This window comes from Bombus fervidus, chromosome 1 (assembly GCF_041682495.2).
Source record: "Bombus fervidus isolate BK054 chromosome 1, iyBomFerv1, whole genome shotgun sequence".
NCBI lineage: Eukaryota > Metazoa > Arthropoda > Insecta > Hymenoptera > Apidae > Bombus > Bombus fervidus.
The window spans coordinates 25,850,541-25,877,434 of NC_091517.1; the positions used below are offsets into that span (position 1 = coordinate 25,850,541).

General features: G+C 43.4%; 2 protein-coding genes across 2 annotated transcripts in view; one reads left to right on the forward strand and one right to left on the reverse strand.

The window, feature by feature from the left end:
- The first annotated feature begins 3,036 nt into the window (after positions 1–3,036).
- Positions 3,037–26,894, forward strand: part of LOC139991200 (A disintegrin and metalloproteinase with thrombospondin motifs 7) — an 88,947-nt gene continuing 65,089 nt past the window's right edge. Inside the window, exon 1 of the mRNA XM_072011159.2 lies at positions 3,037–3,153. The gene's annotated coding sequence lies outside the window, so the exon portion shown is untranslated. The remainder of the gene's footprint in view (positions 3,154–26,894) is intronic.
- Positions 14,033–26,870, reverse strand: LOC139986441 (A disintegrin and metalloproteinase with thrombospondin motifs 1). Its single transcript, XM_072001782.1, has 18 exons — positions 26,309–26,870; positions 25,068–25,461; positions 23,022–23,178; positions 22,535–22,827; positions 22,274–22,398; positions 22,060–22,209; positions 21,650–21,796; positions 21,423–21,573; positions 20,825–20,926; positions 19,929–20,138; positions 18,685–18,924; positions 17,453–17,652; positions 17,085–17,240; positions 16,799–16,919; positions 16,380–16,523; positions 15,962–16,243; positions 15,707–15,872; positions 14,033–14,903 (listed from the first exon to the last, which is right to left on the reverse strand). Exons 1-18 carry the CDS (start codon positions 26,413–26,415, stop codon positions 14,305–14,307), a joined length of 3,744 nt encoding a protein of 1,247 aa, XP_071857883.1. The 5' UTR covers positions 26,416–26,870; the 3' UTR covers positions 14,033–14,304.

Consider the following 26,894-nt stretch of genomic DNA (forward strand, 5'->3'; position numbering starts at 1 on the left):
GAGATGAGACGCGATCGAAGGAAGACGACAGCCTGATAACGACGATTCATTTTTCAAGGGCGTAGCACGCGCGCCGGATACGAGATCGTGGTCCCGAGGAAAGTCAGGTCGGATGGAAAGTTCGTGTCGCATCGAATACCTCATCACTTCAAGCGTTCCTTCTACATGGATCGAACAGCCGCGGATAGGATTCCCGACGACGCTGTTCACTACCGTTTGCAAATCGACGACGAGGAACATCATCTCGAGCTTCGGCCGAATTCACGTCTCGTTGCTCCAGGCGAGTTGAAAATCTCCTCGATACCCGGTGTCTATGCTAATTTCACCGAGCAACCTTGAAAAAGGAACGTGCTAACGTTTGCTCGTACGAGCTGCAGCTCGTCTGCAACGTTGCTAGTGTCGTTTCATCGCGATAAATTTGCCAGAGTAGAGTAGTTTTCCCGATGCAACGCAACGTTATATACGATAAACAAATCGGGCGAACAATTTATTTCGATTTATTTATATCAGACATAAATAGCTACAAAGTTGGACTTTATACACGAATACAGTCGGAATACAATACGGAAACGTTTTATTCAGGCGCTATCGTAGAAGAGCACAAGGTATCGGGAGCCTTTAAAGCTGGAAACAACGATGATTTCTTAAAGAATGTAAAATTGCGAGGAATACGCGACAGCCAGTGCCACTATCAGGGTCGCGTTCTCGGTCAATCGGGCAACAGCGCCTTGTCCACTTGTTACGGCCTCGTTAGTATCGCTTTTTATTTTCCTTTGGCGATTAGTCGTTTGAAATCTTGAACGATATATCGGATTCGGCCTATTTAAGATGTAAACTTTCCAGCGTGAGCCAGAAACGCGACGTCTTTAATTCGCGGTCTGTTTGAAAACAAACGGATAAAGTTTTTAAATTACGAGAGGCATAAAGCTATCCTTCCGGACAAAGCTTTCAAACGACTCGAACAAATATGGTGGGCCGAGAGTTCCGGCGTAAGATAAATCTGACTAGAAGGAATCTCGGTGTTCTCATCTCCAGGCCGGATATATTAGAACGAAACGATCGTGGTACACGATTCAGCCGGTGGCAGGTCACGACTTTACCAAAGAAACGGAGCACCCGCATGTCGTCTACAAAAAGAGTCCGGACGAATTCGGAAGGAACGCCGAGATTCTCTGTAATGTCACCGGCAATATGGCCAAAACCATTGCCAAGCGCGCTTTCAGTTCGCAGAAAAGCCACCCACCTAAGAAGCAGACTAAATCCTACACGATAGAACTGCTGCTGGTACTCGACAAGACCGTTCTCGATTATCGCCAGGATTTCGACGTCGAGAATTACGCGCTGACGCTGCTCAACATGGTACTAACTTTGCCCTACTTTACTCCTAATTGCCTTCCATTAAGGTTTAAAAATAGGCAAAAGGCCTTTGCACGTTCCAACACATAACACGGATGTACCCGCGTTATTTTCTGCTAATAACAGGATCGCTAAAAGTTATTAATTTTAAGCGTGTTTCAGGCCGCAGGATTGTTACACGACGATAGTCTAGGCATTCCAATGGAATTAACCGTTGTTAGAATCATAAGAATGCATGTCCAGGAAAACGAGGTAGTTTTCTTTACTTTACGATATCGTCGTACCTCTAGCCGTGTTTCTTTAATATCACTCACGTACGTTGAATCACGAATACAGATGACCGTAGCGATAACTAAAGATCCAAACGGTAGCCTAAAATACTTCCAGCAGTGGCAAGAAACGATCAATCCTGGTGACGATTCACACCCGAATCACCACGACTGCGCTATTCTCATTACAAAGTACCTTGCGATCGAATTAACGTTGCTCGTATCCAACTTAACCTCGAACGGGCTTCAACGTTCATTCGTTTAACCAGGAGCAACGTCTGTGATTTGCCGAACTTGTGCGGTTTCACCGGTACCTCGACGATCGCTGGAACTTGCGACCCTTTGAAAGGCGCTGTCGTTATAAATGATATCGGCCTACACACAGGATACCACATCGCTCATCACATCGGACACACGTACGAGTTTCATTCTTCTTCTTCTTCTTCTTCCTCTTTTTCTTATTTTTATTTCTTACGCCAAAGAATACTACAGTTCGAAATGCGAAGGTTCAGAAGGAGTTCCAAAGAATGTAACGCGATAACAGGCCTCGTAAGATACCACTTTCATTAACTTGTAACTTCTAAATGATATTACGTACGGTTGACATTAAGATGGATAATACTATAGATGACCTTTAAATGACTTTCAAGTAACCTTCAGCGAAACAACGTACTCGTGAAACTAATAAGCGTATAATACAATATGTTTAGAATTTTAACCTTTATCGACGAAGGACCTTCGTTCACGATACACGTCGTCGTTCTTTGCCCTTTCTTCCCTTTTCTCCTAAAGCTAAAACGTTTTTATCGTTGGATTATCTTATTTATTCGTTTCGAGCTTGTGACGAACTTTTAACATAGATTAGGCATGTCGCACGACGTCCAAGAGGAAAACGGCTGCTCGGGTATTATTCGTCATGGAAAGGGGTATGTGGAGACGACGGTCATGCATCCCGGTAACATGTATGTCACGAAAAGATGGTCCGAGTGTTCGAGGAATTCGTTGAAATCGTATATCGAGTAAGAAACTGCATTGTACAGCACCGGAACTTTATCAGATCGATTCGAGATTGCTTTTCCTTTCATTCATTTTAAAGCAGCGAAGAACCTTGTTGACCGAAAAACGCTTTAAAATTCTACGATAAAATTGGATTTCTTCCAGAACTCTGAAACGGAAGAACAGTGTGTTTCTATTCTTCTTGTTGCTAAAATTCTTACGATTTTATCAAACTTCTCTATTTGTTTAATGCCGTTGCGGATGTTAAAAAAAAAAAAGGGGGGGGGGAAGGCTATCGCTAATAAAAGCGAAATATTTTAACGCTTCTTTAGGTCGCTGATAGTTAGCAAACTCTAAAGAAGATTATCCGTGCGATTATTCTTGCAGGACAGGTTTGGGATTTTGTTTGGAAGACGAGCAACAAAATCACGAGTTACCCAGCACGGAGCTTCTTCCAGGTGTAGTGTACGACGCGGATGACCAATGTCGGATACGGTATAGTCCTGATGCACGGCAATGCGACCTGGGCATGGTAAGAAAGCAAATTTAATTGCCTGTGTATTATTTTTTTAAAGCGTACTTGTCTTTCTTCGTAGCCAGCTCCTATTCTCAACGGGATATTACGTTACGTGGCTCTTCCGCAACCGTATTTTCCACGTAATATTATGCGCGGGCGCGGCATGCAGCTCCATATCTTTTATGTTTCCGTCATATTTCGTCGGGGCCAAGAAAGAATACGTAGCCTCGCTGGCTTCTGAAAACTGGATCCACGACGAAAATTGAAACGTTCGCGAGAATAACGTTTTCGCTGTTTCGATCGACGCGAATGTGATCGATCGTTTTATCTTCGCATCTTTAAAAAGGCGAAAATCAATATTTTCATAAGTTTGAACGTTCGCGCCGTAGCTCGATTGATTTAACGAGAGGGAGACCGTAAACCGGGCGGCTGTCGCGTCGAACCTCGATCAAACAGCCTCGTTATTTCGTCATTTGAAATCGTTAATGATGGGCCAACATGGGGCCGTTGTAATTTTATAATTAAATAGGAAAACATAGAGACGCGCGTAGCAGGATGGCGCGAACGTTAATGAACTTGACGAAAATTCAGAGTGTGCACCGTTTATTTATCGAACGACATTGTTTTCCAGGAACTGTAATAATCGCGTTATTACGCGTCGTTGTTTGATATTTGCATACGCACCGGCGAAACAAAGATTCGGTTTCTTTTTTCTTTTCCGTCCTGTTACGGCCGACAGAAAAGAAAGTTCACCAGTAACTGCGTGAACTGGTGCGGTTTCATTAATGTGTTCCACTTGTTCATTAAGTTATTCGTATTTGTAACAGTCGGGGTCGGTGTAAAGCGGCAGCTGCAAACACTTTCAGCTTTGTTCAACGACTTTGCCGCGTTAATTAAGCCGTCCGCGCATACGAAATTAGTTAAATTTGTCTAGCTGTTTGCCTTGACGAACAAAAAATTACTTCCACGAGCATATGTTGACGTTTTTATGGCACGTCACCGGTGAAATTGTCCGAAAACCGTGGAAAACCCGATTATTTTTCATCTAATGCGACGTATGTGAGAATCGAATGCCGTTCTTTTCGCGCTTGTTTCTACGTATTCGTGTCTCGTGTCCGAGAAAAAAAGAAAAAAAAGAAAAAATTACAACTTTCCTCGATGCTCCAGGCGTATCGTTTCAATTACGTATTAGCGCCGTTTAACTTGCTCTCTTTTCACCATGCAACCTTCTAATCAAGGGGCCGGATGGAACAAACCTTTGCTTTTAAGTGGCTATACTTTAGACGAAGTTAATTTCTTTAATTTTCCTATCTCGGAGAATTTAATTAGAGTACCGAGTACAGATATATTAACGTGACTGAATTCAAAGGTGCCTCGACTACTAAGGCAATTTCATATAATTTATGTAATTCAATTCATCATTCTCTTTGCGTCGCTTAAACCTAATAAACTACAGAGAATAATTACGTTTACGTTGTCGGACAACATGGTTTCTCGATTATTTTAGACATCGTAAATTGCCTTTCGTATCAAGCGGGTCGGTTCGCGTACTCTTTTAAACTTTCGTTTTATCAACGATCGAAATTCCTTATTTAACAGGATCGATTTCTCTCGTCGAGTTCGTTCAACGGAAAAGTGTCCAAAATTCTTCGCCTCAAAATTTCTCACGCGTGGAAATAAGTGAAGAAACGGTTCTGATAAAGTTACATTTTAGCAACTGGTCGAGCTTCGAAGAAACGAGCTTTGGGTTAATTTTATCGCGAAAAACTCGATCGTGTATTCCGACAAAGTTCGCTACTTCAAAGTTTAAATCTGAACATTTGCCACTACTTCGATCGCGCGATTTCGATTTAGGCCGCGAAATAAGAAGCGACATTTGCTTGGCGATTCGAGGCGTCCACGGGTCGCCAACTCGTCGGTCGTCGTCGTCAGGAATCGCGATACCGATGCGATAAACGGCGATAGACGCGGACCGCCCGTGAACAGGCACCATCTGCCGTTCGCCACAGCAAGCTTCTACCTTACGCGCGGTCTACCTTATCCTTTTAGGAAAATACGTTCTGCCGTGCATCGTTCGGTTTAGATAAGCGACGTTCGAAGTAGGCCTATCGTTTCGCGTTATCGCATTCGCCACGATTCGTACCGCCGACCACACATACGTGCAGCTTCGACCCCGCCAATACGATCGCGTTTCATTTTCAGAACTGCGAAACCCTGAGGTGTGCCATTCCGGGAAGGGGTTGCGTGTCCGCGAGGAAACCAGCGGCGGAGGGCACGCGTTGCGGAGAGAACAGAGTAAATTATTGCCTGGAAATATGCAAAGACAAATTAACGACTACCTGTCCCTGATCTCGCCGTTGATCTCTCCACGTTACTTAATATTACTTGGCTAATGAAAATACCGGAGGATCGAGGCCGACGGATCGTCCGAACGCCGCAAACGATTTGCGCAAGATTCGTCACCCAAGACGCTTCGTTTCAGAGATATTTCAGTATCGTAGATGCGACGACGATAAGAGAGACTGTCTGGTTTTACGTATCCAAGGCCGTATTCTATTCCGAACAGGTTAAAATTCTTAAAGAAGGATGCGACGGCACTTGCTTTCGAAATTGATCACTCGCGTATAGTAGAGGCGGTTTTATGAAACTCGGTAGATTATCGCTCCCTCTCCTTAAAGAAATTTACAATCCCTGAAAGAGGAATAAACGCTCTTATAAATAAGCCAGTAATTACACAGAAAAAGTATCGCGCTTCATCTTCAAGCTCGTATTCTATCGTACGATCTATATTACGGCCAGCGAACGCTCGCATTTACATATCTGAATTGCTGGAAGGTTTCTCGAGTAACGGATAGTGTAAGAGGATTAACGATCCGGGACATCGGGGGGGTCGATCGCGAGCTTTTGTCGGCCGTGCGACGCGACATCACGCGTCCCGACGCGGTCGATCGCGAAAGAATTACGTGTACGTTTCTGCGTTGTAACGATACGTATTGTTTAGATATGCGATAATTCTCTATAAATACGCGAGCAGCCGTTTTACAGCAGGACTTTTGCAAGAAACTGGTCTGTAGGGGCCGACGGTAAAACCGACCCGGATAAAAATCTCCTTCTCGGCCGTTTGAATTTCAATGCAACTCCGATTAAGACATTGCGCCTGCCACACGCGGAGCAGCTGTTTTTTTCACCTAGCTTTCGCCTCACGCGCTTTGCCAACCGTGCTTCATCGAACATGCTATGCTTATTCGGTTTGCATGGATCAAAGTGGTTGGAACTCTGGTGCACGGAAAATGAGCTATATATTTTGGGAAACGAGTCGGCCATCGGACGAGAGGAAAAAATTACCTTCGCGTTCCACGCTCTCGTCGACTCGACGATAAACTTATTTCGAATAATCTTCTCGCCGCGGTTTTTAGGTCGTATCGTCGATAGCCGAGGCACCGATTTATCAATTTCACGTAATTAATTCGTAACAGTGATTTAAATCGCTTAAAATACGAATATCGCGCTTATGGTAAATATCGAAACGATTAGTATATAGCGAATGCAAAATCTAGTAACCGGTATTTAACGTTCGAAACGAATGGACGACCCAATCTAGCTATTTCCATCGGTGTATAACGTCGGTTTATATATATTTAGAGGTAACTGTCGGTTTGTCTTTCAAGAGCCGGCGAAAGACTAGATTCAATAAGTATGCAAATTTCCCGCTATATTTGACTCCAGATGATACACGATATCAAAGTGGTGAGAAAGTTCGCGTCGCAGAGGGAGGTCGTGTTCATAACGCGTTAACGCTCGTCTTAGCCACCGAGCAAACTCCTCGTTCAACCGTAATACAAAGCTGTCTCTGAAATGAATAGCAGATAAAAGAAAAAATAAGCTTGCTTATCGTGGAGGATAAATTTAATCAACTTGCAAAGTAACGTCTTCTAGTTGCTTCTTGAGAAAATCGAGGTACGAAACGAAGATAAATGTCGCGATGACAAAATGCCACGATAGATGCCCGCAACGTGATAAACGCGCTAACGGTAACTCGATTCGCAGATGATTTGATTAATTTTTAAATAGGAAGAATAATAAAATTCTTGCAAGGTGAACACATTAGCGAGTTTGAAACTTCCAATTGACTTGTAATCGATAAAAGCGAGAAAAGTTGTAACGCGCCATTGAATTCGAAGTAGAAGCTTTCGCGCTGATGAATCCCAAAGAAAATTTAAAAAACGACTCGTTACGTATAAAAACAGCACTCTGCAAATTCACCTTATTGTTCTGTAACGTATCGGTTACGCTATTTGCTAAGATTTTATTTCGGCCGTCGCGCGTTTTCTCGACGAGTTCGTCGAAGCTCGAGTTTGCTTAGCGCGAATTAAAACCGCAACAAAGTCGAAATACGACTTACAGAGGACGCTGTTTTAAACCGGACGGTACATGCATAGACATTCTCAAAGAGATAATAATAAATAAAAGTTTATCGCGAAAGCTCGTAACGGTGGTGCCCGTCGAAACGAAAGTCTTAAAACGCGTCACGATCGAATCAAAAGGTCGAGTCGAGTCGAACAAACTCCGAGCCGCGTTATTACTTTCGCTTTCGTGTTGTTTTTCAGCGTCACTGGATAACGAGTTTAATTATTCGCAAAGAACGAACCGACGAACGAATACCATCTTCCTTCTCATCAGCGACCGTTTTATCACGTTTCTGCGGGTTTTCCAGCATTCTCGAGTCATTCATTATCGAGAAATATTTTTGGTCTCCTCCCGTCACGTAGCGAAGCGTGATCGTACAACCACAGCCGGCATTCCGGTTGATAAATCGATTTTTCGATTCAAGTAAAAATCACAGTATGACGCGATTCTCTTCGCGAGATCGTCGAATCTCGAATCTTCCTAAAACCTCGTGAAAAGGAGCGACGGAAGCACGGCTGGTTTATTATTCCGACTATGCGATAAAGCTACTTTCGAGTTTCTCCAGCATCCTTATGGAATTCTGATTGCTACGGTTACTCGTGTATAAGAATCAGCTTGCGAGATCGTAACAGCGGATAAGTATCGTCGTGTAATTCGATCATCCATGTTGTTCCAACGTGCGTGTGTTTTTCGCCACTCGCAATTAAGACTGATCGAGTAGCTTCGCAAAAATATACGGAAACGATAGACGACGAACGGCAGGTAGTAACGTCACGATGCGGCTTGCTTCTTTTCCCTTTCAATTTCGATAGCTGAGAAAAATTTGCGCGGCGAATCGAAAGGTTTTTTGCTTTTTCTATTCAACTTGAAGACAGGAGACCGCAAAAAATATCGGAAATCGAAAAACTCGCTTTTCCTTCAATTTTCAACGTTATCCTTTGATTTGTACTTTCAACGATTCATTTCGATGGTAATTTTTCATTTCAACGTTTATCTTCGACGAATTTCTTTAATTGTTTAACGTTTCGAAATATTTTTTGTTTGCAACAAAGCTGCGACAACGCGTCAGGATTACTCGGAATAATTTCCCTTCGCTCTTTCCACGAGTTTATTTAAACGGCGAACAGATTCTGTTCGACTATGTCGGAAAAAAGAAACATCTCCATCTTCGTTGAAATTTCCATAACGCAACGATAAGAGGAACTGAGAGACGTAACGATCGTTAGACGGCTCGTGACGCGATTAATTTAAAGACGGTGGGAGGTTGGTCGGATTGATCGATAATTAACTTTGCAGTGGTGTTACGGAATGAAATGTCTGTTGGTCGGCGAACGACCAGGAGTCGTAGACGGTGGTTGGGGTAGCTGGTCAGCTTGGAGTCGATGCTCCCGAAGCTGCGGTTCCGGTGTGGCTTTCTCAGTCAGACGATGTATCAATCCTTCGCCGTCCAACGGCGGGGCTTACTGTCGCGGTGACAGAAAACGTCATAAAATATGCGCCACCAAGGTTAGTACCACCGGAAAAGTCAAGCAGAAATATATCGGACAGAAATATATTCTGCGGTGAAATCGAAGCTTATCGAAGCTTCGTTTATCGTAACGCGTAACTTGTCGTATATACTTCAATTCGAAAGATGGAAAGCATTTTCACTAAGCTTACAAGATCTAAATCGCTATCGTTTCCATGACTTTCGAGAAAAAATCGCGTCTCTCGAAAAAAAAAAAAAACGCTTTATTCTGAAAACATTCGCTGAAAAGGCGTTTCGTTTATCGAATCCGAGAGAATCGTAGCAAGTCAGGCACAGGCTGACGATAGGGATAAGAAACACGCGTACACGGTTAACGAGAGAAGATATTAAATCGTACGTTTATCAACGAAGACACGGAGATCTTTTCTTTAATCTGGTTTTGAGACGACGTTAAGATCCACGGATTTATTCGCTGTCGACGTAGAATTTTCAGTCGGTATCTAACCGATTAACCATTTTCCTATGTTATTCCAAGCAAATGTCAAGTTGGGTCACCTTCCACGTTCGTCGTTAAAACTTTTACTAAATTCCAGCCGTGCGACGTTGACGCGCCGTCCTTCCGCGACGTCCAGTGCAGCGAGTTCGATAACTGGATCTTTCCAGAAGACGGGAAACTTCACCGATGGACCGCTTACAAGCTACCCGAGGGTAACTAGCTCGTCGATATATCGAATTCTTCGTCGATACATCGTCTCCGACCATATAAGTTACTTACACGAGTCGATCGGCAGATCTACAAGCTTCGGAAAATCCGTGCGGCCTTTACTGTTTAAGCGAAACGAACGTGGTGGCCTCGCTTCGGCCGAGAGTCATCGACGGCACCACCTGCTACAAGAGTATTCGGGACGTCTGCATCGGAGGTGTCTGTCGAGAGATTCCCTGCGACCTGAATATGGAGTCGAACGCCGTGGAAGATGCGTGTGGCGTCTGTAGGGGTAATGGCACTTCGTGTAGCCTGAAGGAGGCCGTGATAACGATCGGTCCGGCGTCTCGTGAGTGTAATTACCCGATTCTTCCTCTAGATGATTTCTTCCCTTTTCGAAATATCGTCGCGCGTTTTATCGTATTAGCCGGCCTTTAGTCTTTATAACTTGTTTTACAGTTATTCCGACGTTTTATTACAGACCGAGGTGGGTCGTTCAGCATTCTTTCGGACAGCGCACTATCCTCCAAGAACTCGCACATTTTTCAAACGTACCTACGCGTTATTTTAATCACGTCCGCTTTTATTTCGTTTTGTAGATATTTCGATAACGATATACCAGTATCGTTAACATTTTCTTCCTTTCCAAGATTATTAAGAATCACCGACAGTCAAGAGCTACGAGTAAACGTCGAACTGGCCGTTTAAAAAATATCATACGTTTTTATTTTAGGTTCGATCGCTTTACCTTGTCGTTAACGTACAACTTTATCGATCGAAAAGTTTTCTACATCGTACGACGAGGCACTTTTCGTGGAAAATTAATTTAAATTTGTAGAAACTCGTCGGTTTCGATCGTAAAGGCAAAGAGAGGAACGAGAAGGTATGAGAAGAATAGTTTATGCCTCGATCAAAAAATGCCGAGAGTTTGATTTAATGTAAAAGCCGGCGAAAGTTTTTAGACACGGAAGAATCTCTAATCGCGATAAATAAAACGCCGGCTAGGGAAGTTGAAATTCCTCGCGGATAAAGGCACTAGATCCGTGAAAAGTGCGAGAACTTTCCAAGGTATTTCCCAAAGAATCTCATCCGTTCTCTCGGCTTTCGAACCAGACCGATATAACCTATCAGCGAATAAATCTCGTATTCGCGATCCCTCGAATCGATACTGCACGTCCCACTCGGTATAAAACTTCTAATAATCGAGAGGGGAAAACTTTCAATGGCAGAGCCGAGGAAAGTAGTGGACGTCCCGGTCGGCGCGACCAACGTCCGGCTAGAGGAGATCGAGCCCTCTAAATCCAGGATAGTGGTGAGGACCAGAGACGGAAAACCGTTAATCGATGGGTAAATTGACTTCCGCTAAAGAACTTGAACACCTTGACTCTCGAAAGAGTGAAATATTTCCTCTCTTCGTCGTATTCTTTTTAAAGGAATCGTAGATTTTATATCGCCGTACCGTAGAAACCGATAGAACGTTGTTTTATTTTTTGTTTTTTTTACTTAACGTCGATCGGTTCTTTAAGAACGGCGTCGTTTAGAGAAACGCGGAGGACAGCAAAGAAACGTATCGATTAATCGTTAAAATGTCCGATTAAAGAACACGAGTCTCTCCAAACGTACTTCGTGCTCCTACTCGCGCAATATATACTTTGTGTATTCAGCGTACGTTTGATTTAAGCGCATTTAATCGTTTGTTTCTTCTTTTTTTTTTTTTTTTTAATTATGTGCGATCATTTCAGGGATCGTTTAGGAATGTTCGATGTGGCGGGCACGAGAGCGTGGCTAGGAACGATAAGAGCAAGTCAAGAGGTTCTCAGCATACCGGGACCAGTCACGAAGGATCTGCTTATATTGGTAAACATAACGAACGCGGTCCTCTAATTAGCCAGCCTGACAGATTGATAAGGTATCTCGAACACGGTGTCCAAATTTGGACACTTCTTATCGAGTCGTGCTACGCGTTGATATCTTGAGTAGCGAAACGAAGAAAGTTCTGTTCAACGCCACCTAACTAATTTCTAATTGTTATTACGCGATATTTGTCCCAGCTTCTATCACTACCGTTCGCACCTACGCGACGTTATTCGTAAAATCTTCGAAACGGACGTTAGAAGGAACGTTACATTCGGACCCGGTACCTTTGCTGCTGTTACTACCAACGATAAACGAGGAGGTTGCTTAAATCCAACAAGATTCCTTGATTTTCCAAGCGAATCGTTCGAGTACGAAACGCAATTCTTCTTTTATCGTTAGAAATCACGGGATTTTCGAACCGAGTTTAGAAAACTAAGAGTCAATTTATTTATCAGAATAGTAAATTCGCATTTGGCGCTCGCGTCCATATCCCTTTCGACGGAGATTCTCGCGTAATTATAATAATTCTGATTATCGTAACGTACTTATTTTTTACGCACGCAACTGTGTTTACCGACGAACAACTGCTCGCCTGGAATATTTCCCTTGAACTATGGAAAAGTGGTTTCGTTGCTACGTACTCGGCATAATTTCGTTGCCCGAGTAAGTTGTTTCATCGAATAGATTCTGCCGAAAGAAAACGTGACGGTGAGGTATTCGTTCGGTGTGAAAGAAAAGAGCCCTCGTAAGCCGGAGTTTTCATGGGATTTTGTCGACTGGGAGAAGTGCAGCGCGAATTGCGGACCCGGTGAACAGATTTCCAAGCCTCGTTGCTTGGAGAAACTCGCTGGCATCGTGGATGAGACGTTCTGTAAGAGCATCCCGAGACCGCAGGAAAAAGTGAGACCCTGTTATCGAGCACCCTGCCTACCGAGGTTAGAGCCACACGTTCGTTAGATACTTTTAATTAAAAAATTCCAAAAGTCGAGCGAATACCGCCGAATTGCTTAAAATTTCAATCACGATGTCCTCGTTAATATATAACGGTTGTAAGTTTCGGATTTCAAAGTCGAGAAACCTAAGACGGAAGGCGAGCAATGTTTGTCCTCGTGATCGCCGAATGTCGAGAAAAAGATCGAAAGATCTTTCGCGCGACGACGAGACATTTCGTCCAAGGAGAATACGATCCATCTACTTATTCTAATTCGCTGAAACTTACGTTGCCACTCGTAACGATGTTTATCGCAGATGGATGATCGGTGACTGGCAAGGTTGCACATCCTGCGTCGTTGGTTGCGAGAAGAGACGAGCCGTCAAATGTGTACGTCCTGTCGGCCACTCCGAGCTGGATGTAGATATTATCGCTGACAGCTACTGTCAAGGCCCGAAGCCGAAAGAACGAGAGTTGTGCACTAGCCGAGAGAAACGAGACAACGTTCTCGCGAAACACGAGCAAAAGGACAAAAGTACCGGCTCTCAGCCTCGCTTTTCCTCCGTCGAGTAATCTAACGATCGATCGCGTCTCGTTAAATCAATCACCGAAGGTGAACACGAGTACCAAGCGTTCGAGCCCGCTAAAATGATTCAATCGACCTCGCTCGACTAGTTTTTTCTGTGTTTCTATATTTCCTTGGAAATTCCACCATTACGATCTTTCGTCCAATTTCGTTCCTTAATTTCTAGTTATTTCTACCGCATTTTCATTTACTTATCGATGCGTAACGTTATGCATGGAAAAAAAAAAAAAAAAAAAGAAAAAACAGGAAAGTGAAAGCAATTATCCGTCGTATGATTTAGATGACGAACGTTTCTCTGAACGGAAATTGGGAACTCGGATGAAGCAAGATATGAAAGTAAAGAAACACGACAACGTGAAGAGAGGCGAGGTCGTGATCGACACGGAAAATATTACAAATTTAACGCTCACCATCGTCTTGGAACGCGACGAAGCAAACGACGCTCTCAACTTTCCTAAGAATTTCGAGCCCCAACCGCCAGGCAATGGCACGGAATTTACTTTAGTTGGTATGGATGCGGTCAGATATATACAGAAAATTCAAGAGGACGCCGATGCTGCTTCGAAACGACGTCCACCAATAAATAAATAACAAAAGTTACTTTGTACTCGATAAGAGTGTAGCGATATGAAAATCCTATTCTTCTCGAATATAGCGATTTAGTCGGTATCATTCACGGAATCACGCGTCGTATCTTTAAATCTGCAACACCGATCGAAACGGTGTAAAGTAACTTTGTTGTAAAATGGAACGTCGTGATATTAAAATAATAATTGCGTCGATTAAGAGCACGATAATGAAAATCGACAAATTTTGTGCATACGCGCAAAAGGATAGGAACGGTTTGTCGTTTCAATCGAGTTTTCGTTTCGATGCTCGCCATTCAATTTCCCGAGATTGTACGATGTTAAGGAAATCGAATTACCGTCGACGTGAGTCGATTTTTTCATAACCATCAACAGCGCCGATTAAATTAATATATAGAAGGCGAAACGTACCGATATTTGACTGTTATTTAACGAAAGATCGTAACCTAAGAGTTTTGCTATATTTATCAATGCTTCTTAATACATACTTTTATCAGACGATATTTGAACACTTTTCAACGTTATATCAAAGAAATATCGATTAGTAAACAGTGTCAAATAATTGTAATTATCGATTATAAATATCGACGATGCCAGTTTCCAGTGCTTTGTCTCGTACGCAAATTCTCATTTTCGTTGTTCCGCCAAATCTACGATTCTTGACAACGCGTCGTAACTATAATTTTCTTTCTTGTTAGGCACCGCGCTGATGTTACGACCCTCCAGCTTCTCGATCTCCTCGACAGCCTTCGTACCGTTATAAATCTTCACTCTGGAAGTATCGATACTACCGCCGACGAGGTCGCCAACTTCCTGATACGCTCTATCCGACAAATTCGATAGGAGGCCCTCCTCTAGCATAGGCGCCTCCAACAACACCACGTTCTCCACTGGCACCGAGTCTTTGATGATCGATCCGGACTTTGGAGTAGACGCGTTTCGATCGCAGGCGCCACGTTTCCTCTTTTCCTCGTCGGCGAGGGACCATTCGCGAAGGAGCTGCCGGAAGTCCGCCGTGTCGACCGTCATTCCCACATCATCGGCTTCGCGAGAGATACCGTACGCTTTCTCCAGATATCCGGCCAAACTCAAGTCCACCAACTTGTCCACCATTTTAGCCCGTTTCTCGTGAGGTAGTGGCTGCTTCTTCTTCTCTTTCCAAGCAACGAGTTGCCTGTTTGCGTTTCGGGCCTTTTTGGGGCAGGTCTTCTTGCACGGTCTTTCGCCTGTAAGGGAAAGCCGAAAGTTCGACGGTTCGACCGATCGATACGCGAATCAGAATCTGCTTCGAATTCCGATTTACGGCTTCGACACTAAATATGCATGGTTGTCGAAATAAAAGTCACGTCCTAAGAAGAACGACAAAGGGAAAATACAATTCCAATATTATACGGTAAATGTTTTTTCGTTCGACTCCCCATGTACACGCTCCCTCCCTTCTCGCGCCACTGCGTCAATATTTTATTTCCATTATATCGTAAATCTTTTACTGTGACATCCGTGCTATGCACCTACGTACATTTACCAACATACGAAAACACCGTTCACCACATATATAGAAACATAATATGTACACTGTGAGTCTCTACGGAATACCGAAGGAGAATTACATCGAAATGTTTATACGCTTTGAAAGGACACGATCAACATCGACGAAACAATTGTAAAAACGATACATATTGCGATATGCCATTTTTATAACGATTCAAACGAACGTAATATATTGCAAAAAATGGTACTGTCCAGAATGAAAACAATATATATCGAGAACGTGGTTTTCGGTAATCAGCGGAGCGAAATAATAAATAACCGGCGAACAAAACGGTTTCTACGTGTACGAATAACTACATGGATCCGAATGACACGTCAATTAAATTGCCAATGATCGATGAACGAAGAAAGTATTTAGCGAAAGATTGATCGTTCGGCTTAAGAATGTCGAGATGCCGTTAAAATATCATAAGGTTGCGAAAAAGTTCTTCGTTGGATGGAAATCGGCAACAAGCACGCACCACACCGACGTCCTTACCTACACATTCTTCCTCTTGTTTCGGCACGCGACCTTTGCACGCGTCCAGATTTGCCTGAACGTCATCCTCACCGGCACGAGCAGCGGGTCGCACGCATTGCACTTTACGATGCCTCGTTCCTTTCTTTCCGTCGCAGGCGTTACACTTGCTCCATTGGCTCACACGCCACCTTATAAGCAATTCCAATGGTCATACAGCGATCGTAAATATTCGCCGATAAACGAGTAATAGAAATTAGAAAGGATCGTCGCTTATTCGGTCGTTAAAATTAAATTGCGTCGAAGAAAAGATAGCGCGATAGTATTAAACGTATGCCAAACGTTCGCAGTTTCGAGAGAAAAATGTAAGCAAATAGAGAAATGTAAAATTGTAAATAGCACGAAATGATAGATTCGATGGTTGTGTGGTCGCATGTACTTTGCAGGACAGGCTTCCGAGTTGCAAACCCTAGTTTTTGGATCTGGTCGTGACATGCCGTCGCAAAATTCAAGACTCACTTTTCCGCCTTTTTCTTCGATACACGCTGCCTCCGATATCTACAACGAGCAAAAGAATAATATAGTAACGTCGAAGTTGTTTTCGCGGCGTGGCTCGTCTGTCGTGAATCGAGTGCCGGATTCGCGATAATCCTTCTCCAAATTATCATTAAGTCGACTTCAATATTCAAATTACCATCGTACCGCCTCCGCATTTAACGCTGCAGTCGCTCCATTCCATGAAATCCCACAGGTATTTCGGTTTGTATGACGGGTCAGCTGACATCACGTAATATACATAACGAATCCCAGGATTCTGTCTCGGGTGGAAGAATACGTACTAGAATCATCATCATGCAATGAATTATTAATGTGGGTTATTTAGGAACGATGGTCGATCATCGACAAAAAATATTCCGCGCAATTGCCAGCTGCTCCATGCCGATACCGATCTCTTACGTTCGACGACGAAGCTACGCGACGCACGAATCTACTTTCCTTCGATCTCTTTACTTTCCTTACTCACGAGGGAAAGACGTTGAAACGATGTAGTCAGCGTTTATCAAAATTCGTGTTTACGATCTCGACTGTTTTACGCACGGAATTAATACATACTTCTATTCGAATAGCTGTCGTTATGGGTCCCTTTATTTCAATCTCCTCTCTGTTTGGCTCAGGATGCAGGTATACGAGAATCGAGCCTGCACACTCGTAATCACCGCTTCTATATATCACCCTACGATCGTTAGAAAATCGTTCGTTAACACGACGAAGAATCTTTAACTTCTTAGAGTTAAACATTCAGCTTCGAACGTATTATTTTCACTCTGTACATAGTACGTATAATATTATATTTTTAAGACGCCATCGTTTATTTTGTAATAACGATATAAACAATTACTTGTCTTCGTTCAAACAGTGTGTTTCACTGTCCTCGAGTCTCACCGATAGTACGTTTTTATTCGGCTCCATTTCCGCTACGTATATGCTTCGAGCACCCCGAGGAATAGTAACTATCTTCGTGTGCACTAGGAATTCGAAAATTTTCCAATCATCGACAGATTATTTTTCGTTGTTGTCGTAAGTATTTCGAATCTACTAAATGCAATTTTTTAGCCGTTTACACTCGACAGTCGTCGAACCTTTGTACATCTCGCTATACTTCAACACACATACGTATACATTCGTAAAAACAATGATTATAAAAGCGCTTCCACCGTCCTTATTTCCACGCTTACCTGTATCGTTAAAGCTTCAACTTGCAACTACTTGCGAATAATGGAAGAATCGGATATAGGAAAATTTTGAATCGAAAACTTTGATGACAGAAAAGAATATAATTTACTGTTGCGAATTCCCGTTTCATTGAAGAAACCTTCTATCGCCTTGCACTTCGTACCGTCACCTTTGCACGTTCCACACCTGTCGTCGATGGCATTCGAATCCAACACCCAATCGCAACCGACTTTCTAGAAAATATCATAGCTTTCTCGTTTCTAAAGGTTCTGCTTCCTTTTAATTGCAATTTACTAAGCAAGAAATGGATTCTCTTATTTCTAAGACGGAAACGGTATAGTACCTATCGTGCTATATGTATGTACCTGCAACTTGTAATTGCTAGTAATCAAGTTCGATCGGTTATGATGCTGCCTTTAACGGCACGCGTTGTAGAAATTAGTCTGCAACTAACGTGACAATCTCAATTAGATAGGTAACTAAATTTTTGTCCCGCGAGCTTTAGGATGCTTTTAGGCCATAAAACATAGTTAGTAGAAAGGTAATGAAAGGTGTGCGGGAGATTAGTCACGAAACTTATCGCACGAACCGTACGAAGCGAATAATTTCGAAGCCAAGGCATCTTCTCTTTCGTTTCTATAACGAAAGCATCATAGAACGAGAACGCTACGCTCTTTCGTTGCAGATCACGCGAATACGTCTTCCTGTTTCCTGATTAAATTTACATTGTTAAAGTACTTCCGAGCTTCCGGCATTTTACTCAGCAAATTTCCTCCGTTTTAATCTACATACGATATGATACATCCACGATATTGGAACTGCACATCCGTGAGAAAAATTCGCAACGGCAAATATCCTTTATCCGTGTAAATAACTTTTTGCGTCTCTGTTCTTTCGTTTCTTATAATCGCTACCGATGCAACGCGATATAAGATACGATGATTTTCAATAAATACGTAATAGGAAACTATCGGAGAAAAAATATCAAGCCGTAAAATATTACTGAAATGCAACCTAAGGATCTCAAAGTATACACGTGTCGCTTAATTTCGAGAAAGAAATCGCAAAGAAATAACGAAGCAAATCGTAGAAAAAATTAATAGTTAGGATAGTAAACTTGTCTTTTGAATTAAATTAACGTCGTTCGTCGTTCTTACGCGATACGTTGAATTTTCCAGGTAATTCCTTGCAAGGAAATTAAATCGCGAAACAGCAATCGCAACGAACGAAGAAAAATACAAGAGGTAATCGTGATATTTGCTTACCCTGCATGTACCACCGATGCACATGTTGTTAGTACCACCCTTGCAGGGAGTAGAATCGTTCGCCACTTGGAACTTGGTGAATACGTTATTTTCATTGATGCAGTACAAGTTGCACGGATCGAACGTTGGATCGTGGATAGTGTACGCAGTCCAGTTATGCTTGCCGTCGGTCAAGATTTTTCGCTCGTTGTACCAACTGCACTGCAACTGGCGATACGATGGTCCCCTATTGTCGCAGGGCTGCAGAATGCAGGGTCGTCGTTTTTCACAAAAAGGATATATCGCTGCCGCAGAGGTTAGCGATCACGCGGCAAGAAGGGTGATATATTAGCAAAAAGCGTTAAGAGCTGGGTGTGCAGCCGAAAATGATTAATGGCTTGAGACAGAAATAGCACCGGAGTAGAGCAATTCGTTGACGATCGTTTAAGCCGTAGCAGGTCGCCGGTTGCCTTTCCGCAGGTACGAAAACAATCTTTCCTAACATTTCGTTTGTTCTTTCTTTTCACTGAACTGGGTAACAATAAAATCGATCGACTATCGTAACGTTAAACGAAGATCATCGTACAAGACGCAAAATAAATATTATATATCAGATTTCTAAAAATAGGCCGTTACACGAAGAAAATAAGGATACTATCGTGGTTCGCATCAAGTACGCGCGCATGTACACATGAGCGCACGCGATCTTCTACATCTAACTAGATCTCCGTGAAACTAGGCTGCAGAGTTTAGGGCTGAGCGAAACTTTAAATTAAAATTTCTCCTATAGATAAGGCAATTAAAATACTCCTTTCTTAGTTAAGCCTAAATCGGCAGTGACTCAAGTATACGAAAGTTAGTTAAAACACCAGTAGTTTACAACCTTTAATCCGAAAATCAAACGTTGAACAAAAATAAGTTTGAAGGAACAACGAAGCTACGCGTGGGCTCGCAAATATAGTATTTAGGTAAAAAAAAAGAAAAAGAGAAAAACGAGGATTAACATTTTGCGGCTACTTGTCAACGAAAATTTTGTTTTACGCTGTAATCAAATATCTTTTCTCGCCCGAGACAGGGAAAAATATATAAAAAGAAACGAATCGACGAGATGAGAAACAATATTCCGTACACAATTGAAAATAGAAGAGAGCAAAGAAGAGTGGAAGAAAGAGAAGAATCGAGTAAAAAGGGGAAGGGTAAGGAAGAAATGAAGTCGAAACGGCACCACACACGGTCGATTCGTATAGAAAGACAGTGGAATTTACCATGGTGTTGCAAATGGCTAACTTCTTTCTCTCTCCGATGCAGTATCTGCCTTTGTTGGCGGGCGGCGGATTGTCGCATTCTCTCTCGGCGAATTTCAAGCCACCGCCGCAGCTTCTGCTGCAACCGCTCATGGGACCCCATTTGCCCCAGCCACCGTGCACCGCCGTCGGTCGGGTGCCCATAGCCACGCATTTCTTCTGAATGCACCACTGAATACAGGCTAGTTCTTTATTCTTCGCTCGTTTCGTCGCGAAATGCTTTGCTTTGTATCGTTTTTGGCAGGAAATTTTACGGAAAATTTTACGGAAAATTTTGCGAGAAATGTTACGAAAAATTTTGCGAAATGGAACATACCGATATTAACGCGTTCCACGTCGTGTGTAATCAGAAACTTTGTTAGAAGTAAATTTTACAATGGACAAATAAAGGCTACATCTTCCTAAAAGGCAAACGTAACAGAGGTTCCGCGTCTTACATTTTTTACGACAGATCGAGACTTTACAAAGGCTGTTATTCGTACGAACATTTCTGCTTAGACTCACCGCTCGCATTGTTACAGCGAGCTTTGTGCGTTTTTCACGTGAGTTACGACGCGTCACAGAAATTTTAAATTATTCTCTTTCGACTGCGCTCTCTGCTCTCGTATTTTACGGTATAATCCTTTGTCAACGGGACAACCAGGAGCAACGATTGCAAAATAGCTACGTGAAAAGTGCGCGAGTAATTTTATCTTAAAAGAAAAAGAACGAAAAATTAAAGGAACGACTGGAATGGTAACGCGATCAAAGGCACGACCGGAGAGACGTTTAAGGCGCGATAATTTCCATGGAGAAATGCATAAATTGATACTATTACAGAGCGCGCTTTTGTTCTCGGTAAATCCAATTCAACCAACCAAATTCTCGCCGCATTTCGATCCTTCGGCCATGGGTGATCCCCGGGAGTAACAGGTTCCATTCTTCCCTTCGCACCATAGTATCGCGCACATTGCATTTCGCTGAAACATACGGAACGTTCGTTCGCCGTAGGAACAAGGATAATCAACTTATTCTTCGGGGTTTAACGAAATATATAAAACGCGAAGTAGTAACTTTCGCTATGAACAAGTTAAACTCCATCCATCGACCTTTTCCCCGTGAGAATAATCGAGTCGTTTCTAGACCGACTAAACCGTATGCGATACGATACGATTGCCGAGCAACGGTTCGATCTCAGCTTCTAAATAAATTCGTGCATAGAAGCAAGTGGCGTTCTGTTAAAATTATTCTCCAATTATTTGCAATTCTACAAAAACTGACAAACCTGTTTCGAAGATTTGCGAAACAATCTTTTAAAGGCATAGATAGTATCCGTTAGGTAAGTGCGATAAAGTTTCGATAAAACTGACCTTCTATAACACTGTGCGTTTACTAGAAATACTAATTTTCGATTCATCCCGTGTCCTATAAATAAACGACGTTCTACAAATAGGAAGAGAAAATGCGGAAATATACCCCGGTACCGCCAGGGCAAATCTTCGAGCCGGGATAGTTCATGTCGCATTGAAAATTGCCGTCGTACATCGCACCGGGTAACATGTCCGGATACTTGAATTTCTCCGGCGGATTTCTTGGATCGTCGGTCAAGCACTCGCCCAAGCCGCTCCTAATCGATCGACACGAGACTTTCGACTCGCGATAGAACAAAGTAAAACAAAGCATACATATATCGAAAGATTTACTCGAGCAAGGTAGTGATGTATTTCCTGCTGCAAGTCGACCATCTAAACGAATAGATGTTGACAATGGGTGACATGAGGAAATAACTGTTATCCTTGTCTTTGGGTGGACAGCCACTGATAGCGACATCGTCGTGCGAACAGCCCATCCTGCAAAATCACATCTTGCAAAATTACTTCCCTTTAATAGTAACCATCTATCGTGGCGAAAAATTCCCAATGGAATATTTTCGAAAAGAAAGTCCTCTGTTCCACTCGACTCCTATCTCTTAATCCCTTCGCAGCTAGAAAATCCGGAGCGAGTTTTCGTTAAAGCGTGTCGGAGAAATTCGAATTCGAGATTTTTATGGATTTTGAAACATCGATAGAAGCGAAGGGACCAAGGTTGGTAAAGAAACGTTCATGGACAGTACACGTGACCAACTTCGTGGCTAATTACGATTCCAAGCAATAGGCCACTATCTTCGGTGATGCAAGCTGCTTTTTCGGGATCGCAGGCAGTTCCGACATACGCCAGGCCCATCAGATTGCAATGCGGTACGCCTTCCATGCAAATATCGTACCTGATACGCGCGTTACGATGTTTCGTTACGATCCTTCTCTACTCTCGATGAAGTAAAATTTTACCTGGTTACAAGAACCGCTATGTCGTAATGATTGGGGTGAGTGTGATCCGTAGGGTTCATCTTTTGGGCCCATTTGGCGAAGCTCGCTAACGTTGCCTCGGCTGCGGGACTGATAAGCAGATCTATCTACGGGAAAACCGTCTTGATAAAATATCTCAAATATCTCACTTTCGACATTTACAATATTCTTCATTCCGTGTGGATCAATCGTTAAAATAAAAATAATCTCGTATTTTTAGTCCTCTAACTAGTTACGCGTTACCTCTTCCTTTTCCTTCTCCAAATATATGATGCGCACGACGACCATGTCTATTTGATTGCCGACAGATCTGTCGTGATAAAAGTCCGACACCATGTTCATGATAGTCAACAGATACTGTTCGTAGTTGCTGTTGTTGTAAAAGTCGAGAAACCTTCTGTCCGCGACCAATCCAATCTCTACGAAACGATGAATACTGTGGGTCAGGGAAGTGCCCTTACCAGCTTCGGGATTCTCTTCCATTAGTCGCTTCTGTCGTTTGGCCAACTGTTCCGCCCACGCCGCCTCCCAGTCATCTGCAAACGGAAAAACAACGGCTCGTATCGCTTTATCCGTTTCCAAGATCGGTCTTTATCTTCTATCCTCGAATGCAGATGGTTTATTTCAAATGTACTTTTCGTAAAAGAGATCTTGTAATATTCACGGAGAAAGAATTTTTCGGGAGATATGGCGGCGAAGCGTAGACTCGTATAAATCGACGACTACTAACCGGAAGTTCCGCAGTAACTCTTGGAAGAATCGTCCTTCTTTTCGTGCGAGTAATCCCGCTTGTAAGCTATGTGAACGTGCTGTCCATCCTGCTGCGGTTCTGCTTCGTTCACCGGCTCGATGAAGTACCGGCCATGATTAGTATGCACGTAACCAACCTGCACGAGATCCACAGCCACTTATCGACTTTTCGTTAATCAACGTTATTGTAAATAAGATATCGGACTCGTTTCCGTCGGCAGGAGACGCCTGCAAAGAGATGCAATTACGCGAACCTCCCAATCGGGTTAACACCGAGAACGACGTCGATACCGAACTAACTTGTAATTGCAGTTTCTCTCTCGCGAATGATACGTGTGTGCACGCGTGCCGTACCGTGCCGTGCCGTGCCGGCGTGGCGTGGCGTGGCGTGGCGTGGCTACGTGATCGCGTTTCTTGCCCGTTTAAACCCACCGAATCCGCACCGAATTTCCATTCGCGGATCACGAAATTACGCGGCCACGCTTTGGAAATTACAATCCAACGATCCTAATTAGGGGGATCGGTTGTTATGCGCAACATTTATCGTAGCTAGAACTAACGGTATAATTCAAAATTCGGGCTTCGCGTCTCCCAATAGCGCAAACAAACAGGCCCTCGGTAATTCACGGGAAATTGTGGTCTATTGGACAGAGAAGACCGCGTACCGTGCGCCGCGATATTTGCGAAAATTTACAGATTCAATAACGCTCTATGTGGCCGATTCGATTCACCGGTAGTTACAATACCTGGCTCGAGGAACTTCACCCACCGCCTCCAACGAGTAACGACGCGCCTGGGAACGCTAACCGGAAGGTGTCTTTTAAATTACGGCCGCCTCCTCGGCTTTCGACATCCCTATCTTCCGAGCTTTACCCTTCGAAATATACGCTCCAAAGACCAACGAGATAGATACGATTCCTTTTCCTCGAGAGTAATGATCGAACACGTAAAATTGAATGGAAGGAAACACGATGACTACATTATACTCGACGAATTGTATAAGCGTCGTCCAAGACTTGCCGATATATCATAGATATTCGATTACCCACGTTGCTGCGACCATATATCAACGATTTGCTCGACCTTTTTGTTCCTTTGACTCGTTATATCATTTATTTTCTCCTTAAGAACCGAATAAGTCGACGACTTGACAACCGAGCTTACGATATCTCATGCTGTTATTCCGTTTTTAAATCTCGGCCCTTTCGGAAGCCCGATTATGCTCGAATAATTTGCTTAAAAAAGCTATTATGCGGAGATAATTCGAAATTCGTTTCTACGAATCATCGTCTACTTCCGATTTCTGAATTATCGTCGCTGTCTTAGTTTGTATCAGGCTGTGATCGTCCTTCCGGCGTGCAAGCAGAATCGGATCATTGTCACTGAGAGGAAGAGATTATGCAGATCGCGTCTCGCTATGCAACGCAGCGCGGCAATTGCATCAAGTTGAAAGCATGAGCCACTCTGTCTGCGTGTTTCGCAGTTGAATTCTCGAAATTCTCCTGGGAATCGGCCGAGACCCCGAACCATTAAACGCGACCGAACGGTCGTGCATGCTAGCTTTGATCCCAAAACAATCGATCGTCGCGTCGAATCGGCAACACGGTCTCGGTACGCGTCCATCTAAATGCAAATACCTCATATTAATTTGCATCCGCTTAAGTGCATAATAAGAGGCTTGATTAGCCTCGAAGAGACGCACGCCACCGTGTTCTCATCGTGGATTATATCGTTACGGAGCGTCTAGTCTAGTAAATTCAACTGTACGAAATCTTTCCGGTGTTGCTAGATCATCGGCAAGAACCAACCACGAAGTCTAGGCTCGATACGGTTGTTGGATTCGATCGTATCGATACGTATCTTCGATACCTATGGCTACGAATATGCAAGAACCAAGAAACGTGCTAGCGAGGGTGGGGAAATTTCACTACAATGTAAACTTTGATAATACGATTTTACGCCTTTGAGTTTTTCAAGATGATTTAATTAAAAATAAACGTAGATAAAAAGGATAACATTTACGAACCACACCGTCGCAGAGAGAAAGAGCTGCCTTGGATGTGCGATGGCCTCTAACAAAACCCCGATAATGGCATTGTCGATCGGAGGCTCTCTTGAATCGTAACGCTTGGTTCAAGTTAGTTCTCAGGCCGGTGCCCCGCGTCTCGATCACCATGTCGGGCGAGATGAATTCGTGATACGGCTTGAGCTCCACATGGTGTTCGATCCCGTTGAAAGGCAGCACCAGGTGCACTTTATCGGCCTCGAGCTCCTGCTCGCCCGTCTCGGTCGACCTTTTCTTTCGTTCGTTGATCTCTTGCCGATCGTAGAAATGCGGCAACGAGTATGTGTCGAAGCTGCCATCTTCGAACACTCTTCTCGGGATCAAAAATTCCGGCTCGTGGACGTCTCTCGTGTACCTGAACATCGACCACCGGTAAGAGAAGAGTTTTCGTTAAAGAACGTACGAACGACGCATCCTCGTTCCCGCAACAATTTCGCATATCGCTCCTTTTTACCCGCGCCTGCATATTTTCCGAAATATTTTCCACGAATACTTTTGCGAGTCGCGTCGAAAAAATTTGCAACGGCACCGTAGAAAAAGCGTTAAATGTACTTGTACGAATCAACTCGAACCAGAGGCGCTAGATGAAATTCGATTGCGCGCTGAATTTGAGAAACACGGTTATTAAACTTCGTTGTTGAATTCGTAAAGCATAATCGATCAGGATCTTTCGTTTCTCCAGCACTCGTAAGTGCGCAAAAAACTAAACGAAAACTTTGTCACCTTAACTTTGTCACCTCGCTTTCAGCGTGACGCTCCTATTTCATCCCCGACCCTGTATCAATCCAACCCCGACAACTTCAAGGCCTAGTAATTCGGTTCTCGTGTCCCTAAACTTTAATCGTCGATCGAACCAAGGGCAAACTTATTACGACGTGCAAAAAGACGCAAGTTTTCGAAACGAACGACGTAATACGATGGTCCCTGCTGGTTTCGTTCGGCAAAGAAAAATCCTCGATGACACGGTCGAAAGAGCGGAAGAACGAAAGAACGTGTCGGGAAAGTTATGGGACATTTGTTAGCGAGATGCCAAACTCGGACAATCAAGCGAGACGGCCGAAAGACAAAGAGCGAGAACAATCCGATCGGATCAGGTCGGACGAAATGGTCGACTGGACAAACGGTTCGCGTGGTAGAGTGCATCGAGCTGAGGAGTTCCTAGCCGAAACGTGGTAACCGTGGCAAGCTGCGAGTGCACTTACCTACCATGGTATACGTTTTCACGTCCGTGGCCTTGTCTCTTCGATGGATCGGTGTCCGCGATCGCGATGATGCCGAAGAACGTCAGAAGTGCTTGGAATCCGTTCATGACAGGCTACTTTTTTCTCTGGATCTCGTGAACACTGCCGTGAAGCTGCGGAACAACGAAAACTTTGCGCAACTGTTTTCCTTCCATGGATAAATTCTGTATACAGATCCTTTCTCTATACATCGTCGGTGAAAAATTTCCACTTTTTATTCCATACGCTAAGCTAAAAACTAATATTTTCGCCGTTCTCATATATGTATTTATACATCGTGTAAAAATAGAATACAGCTGTATACTTGCTCGTCGAAGGTTAGACTGATTCTACGTACAGAATTTGGTTTTTTGGTACGATCTTAATTAAGTGTGGTTGACCGTAGCTAATAGGTGGTTAATCGTAGCAATCCAAGACGGTCGTTGGAACAAACATTACGTCGATATTACGAAGCAACCTACGATACGTTTAAAAAACTGCCACCTTAAAACGACAAGTATTTGCAGCAGAAATTACAAGTTTCTGTTCCGCCGGAGGAGAAACTTGT

Coding starts and splice junctions, on each gene's coding strand:
- LOC139986441 (XM_072001782.1), bottom strand. CDS start 26,415: ATGAACGGATTCCAAGCACTTCTGACGTTCTTCGGCATCATCGCGATC. Junction 23,179..25,067: donor TTTCTCTCTGCGACGGTGTG/GTTCGTAAATGT, acceptor GATCTCGTGCAG/GTTGGTTACGTGCATACTAA. Junction 18,925..19,928: donor TAGCCATTTGCAACACCATG/GTAAATTCCACT, acceptor TGCATTCTGCAG/CCCTGCGACAATAGGGGACC.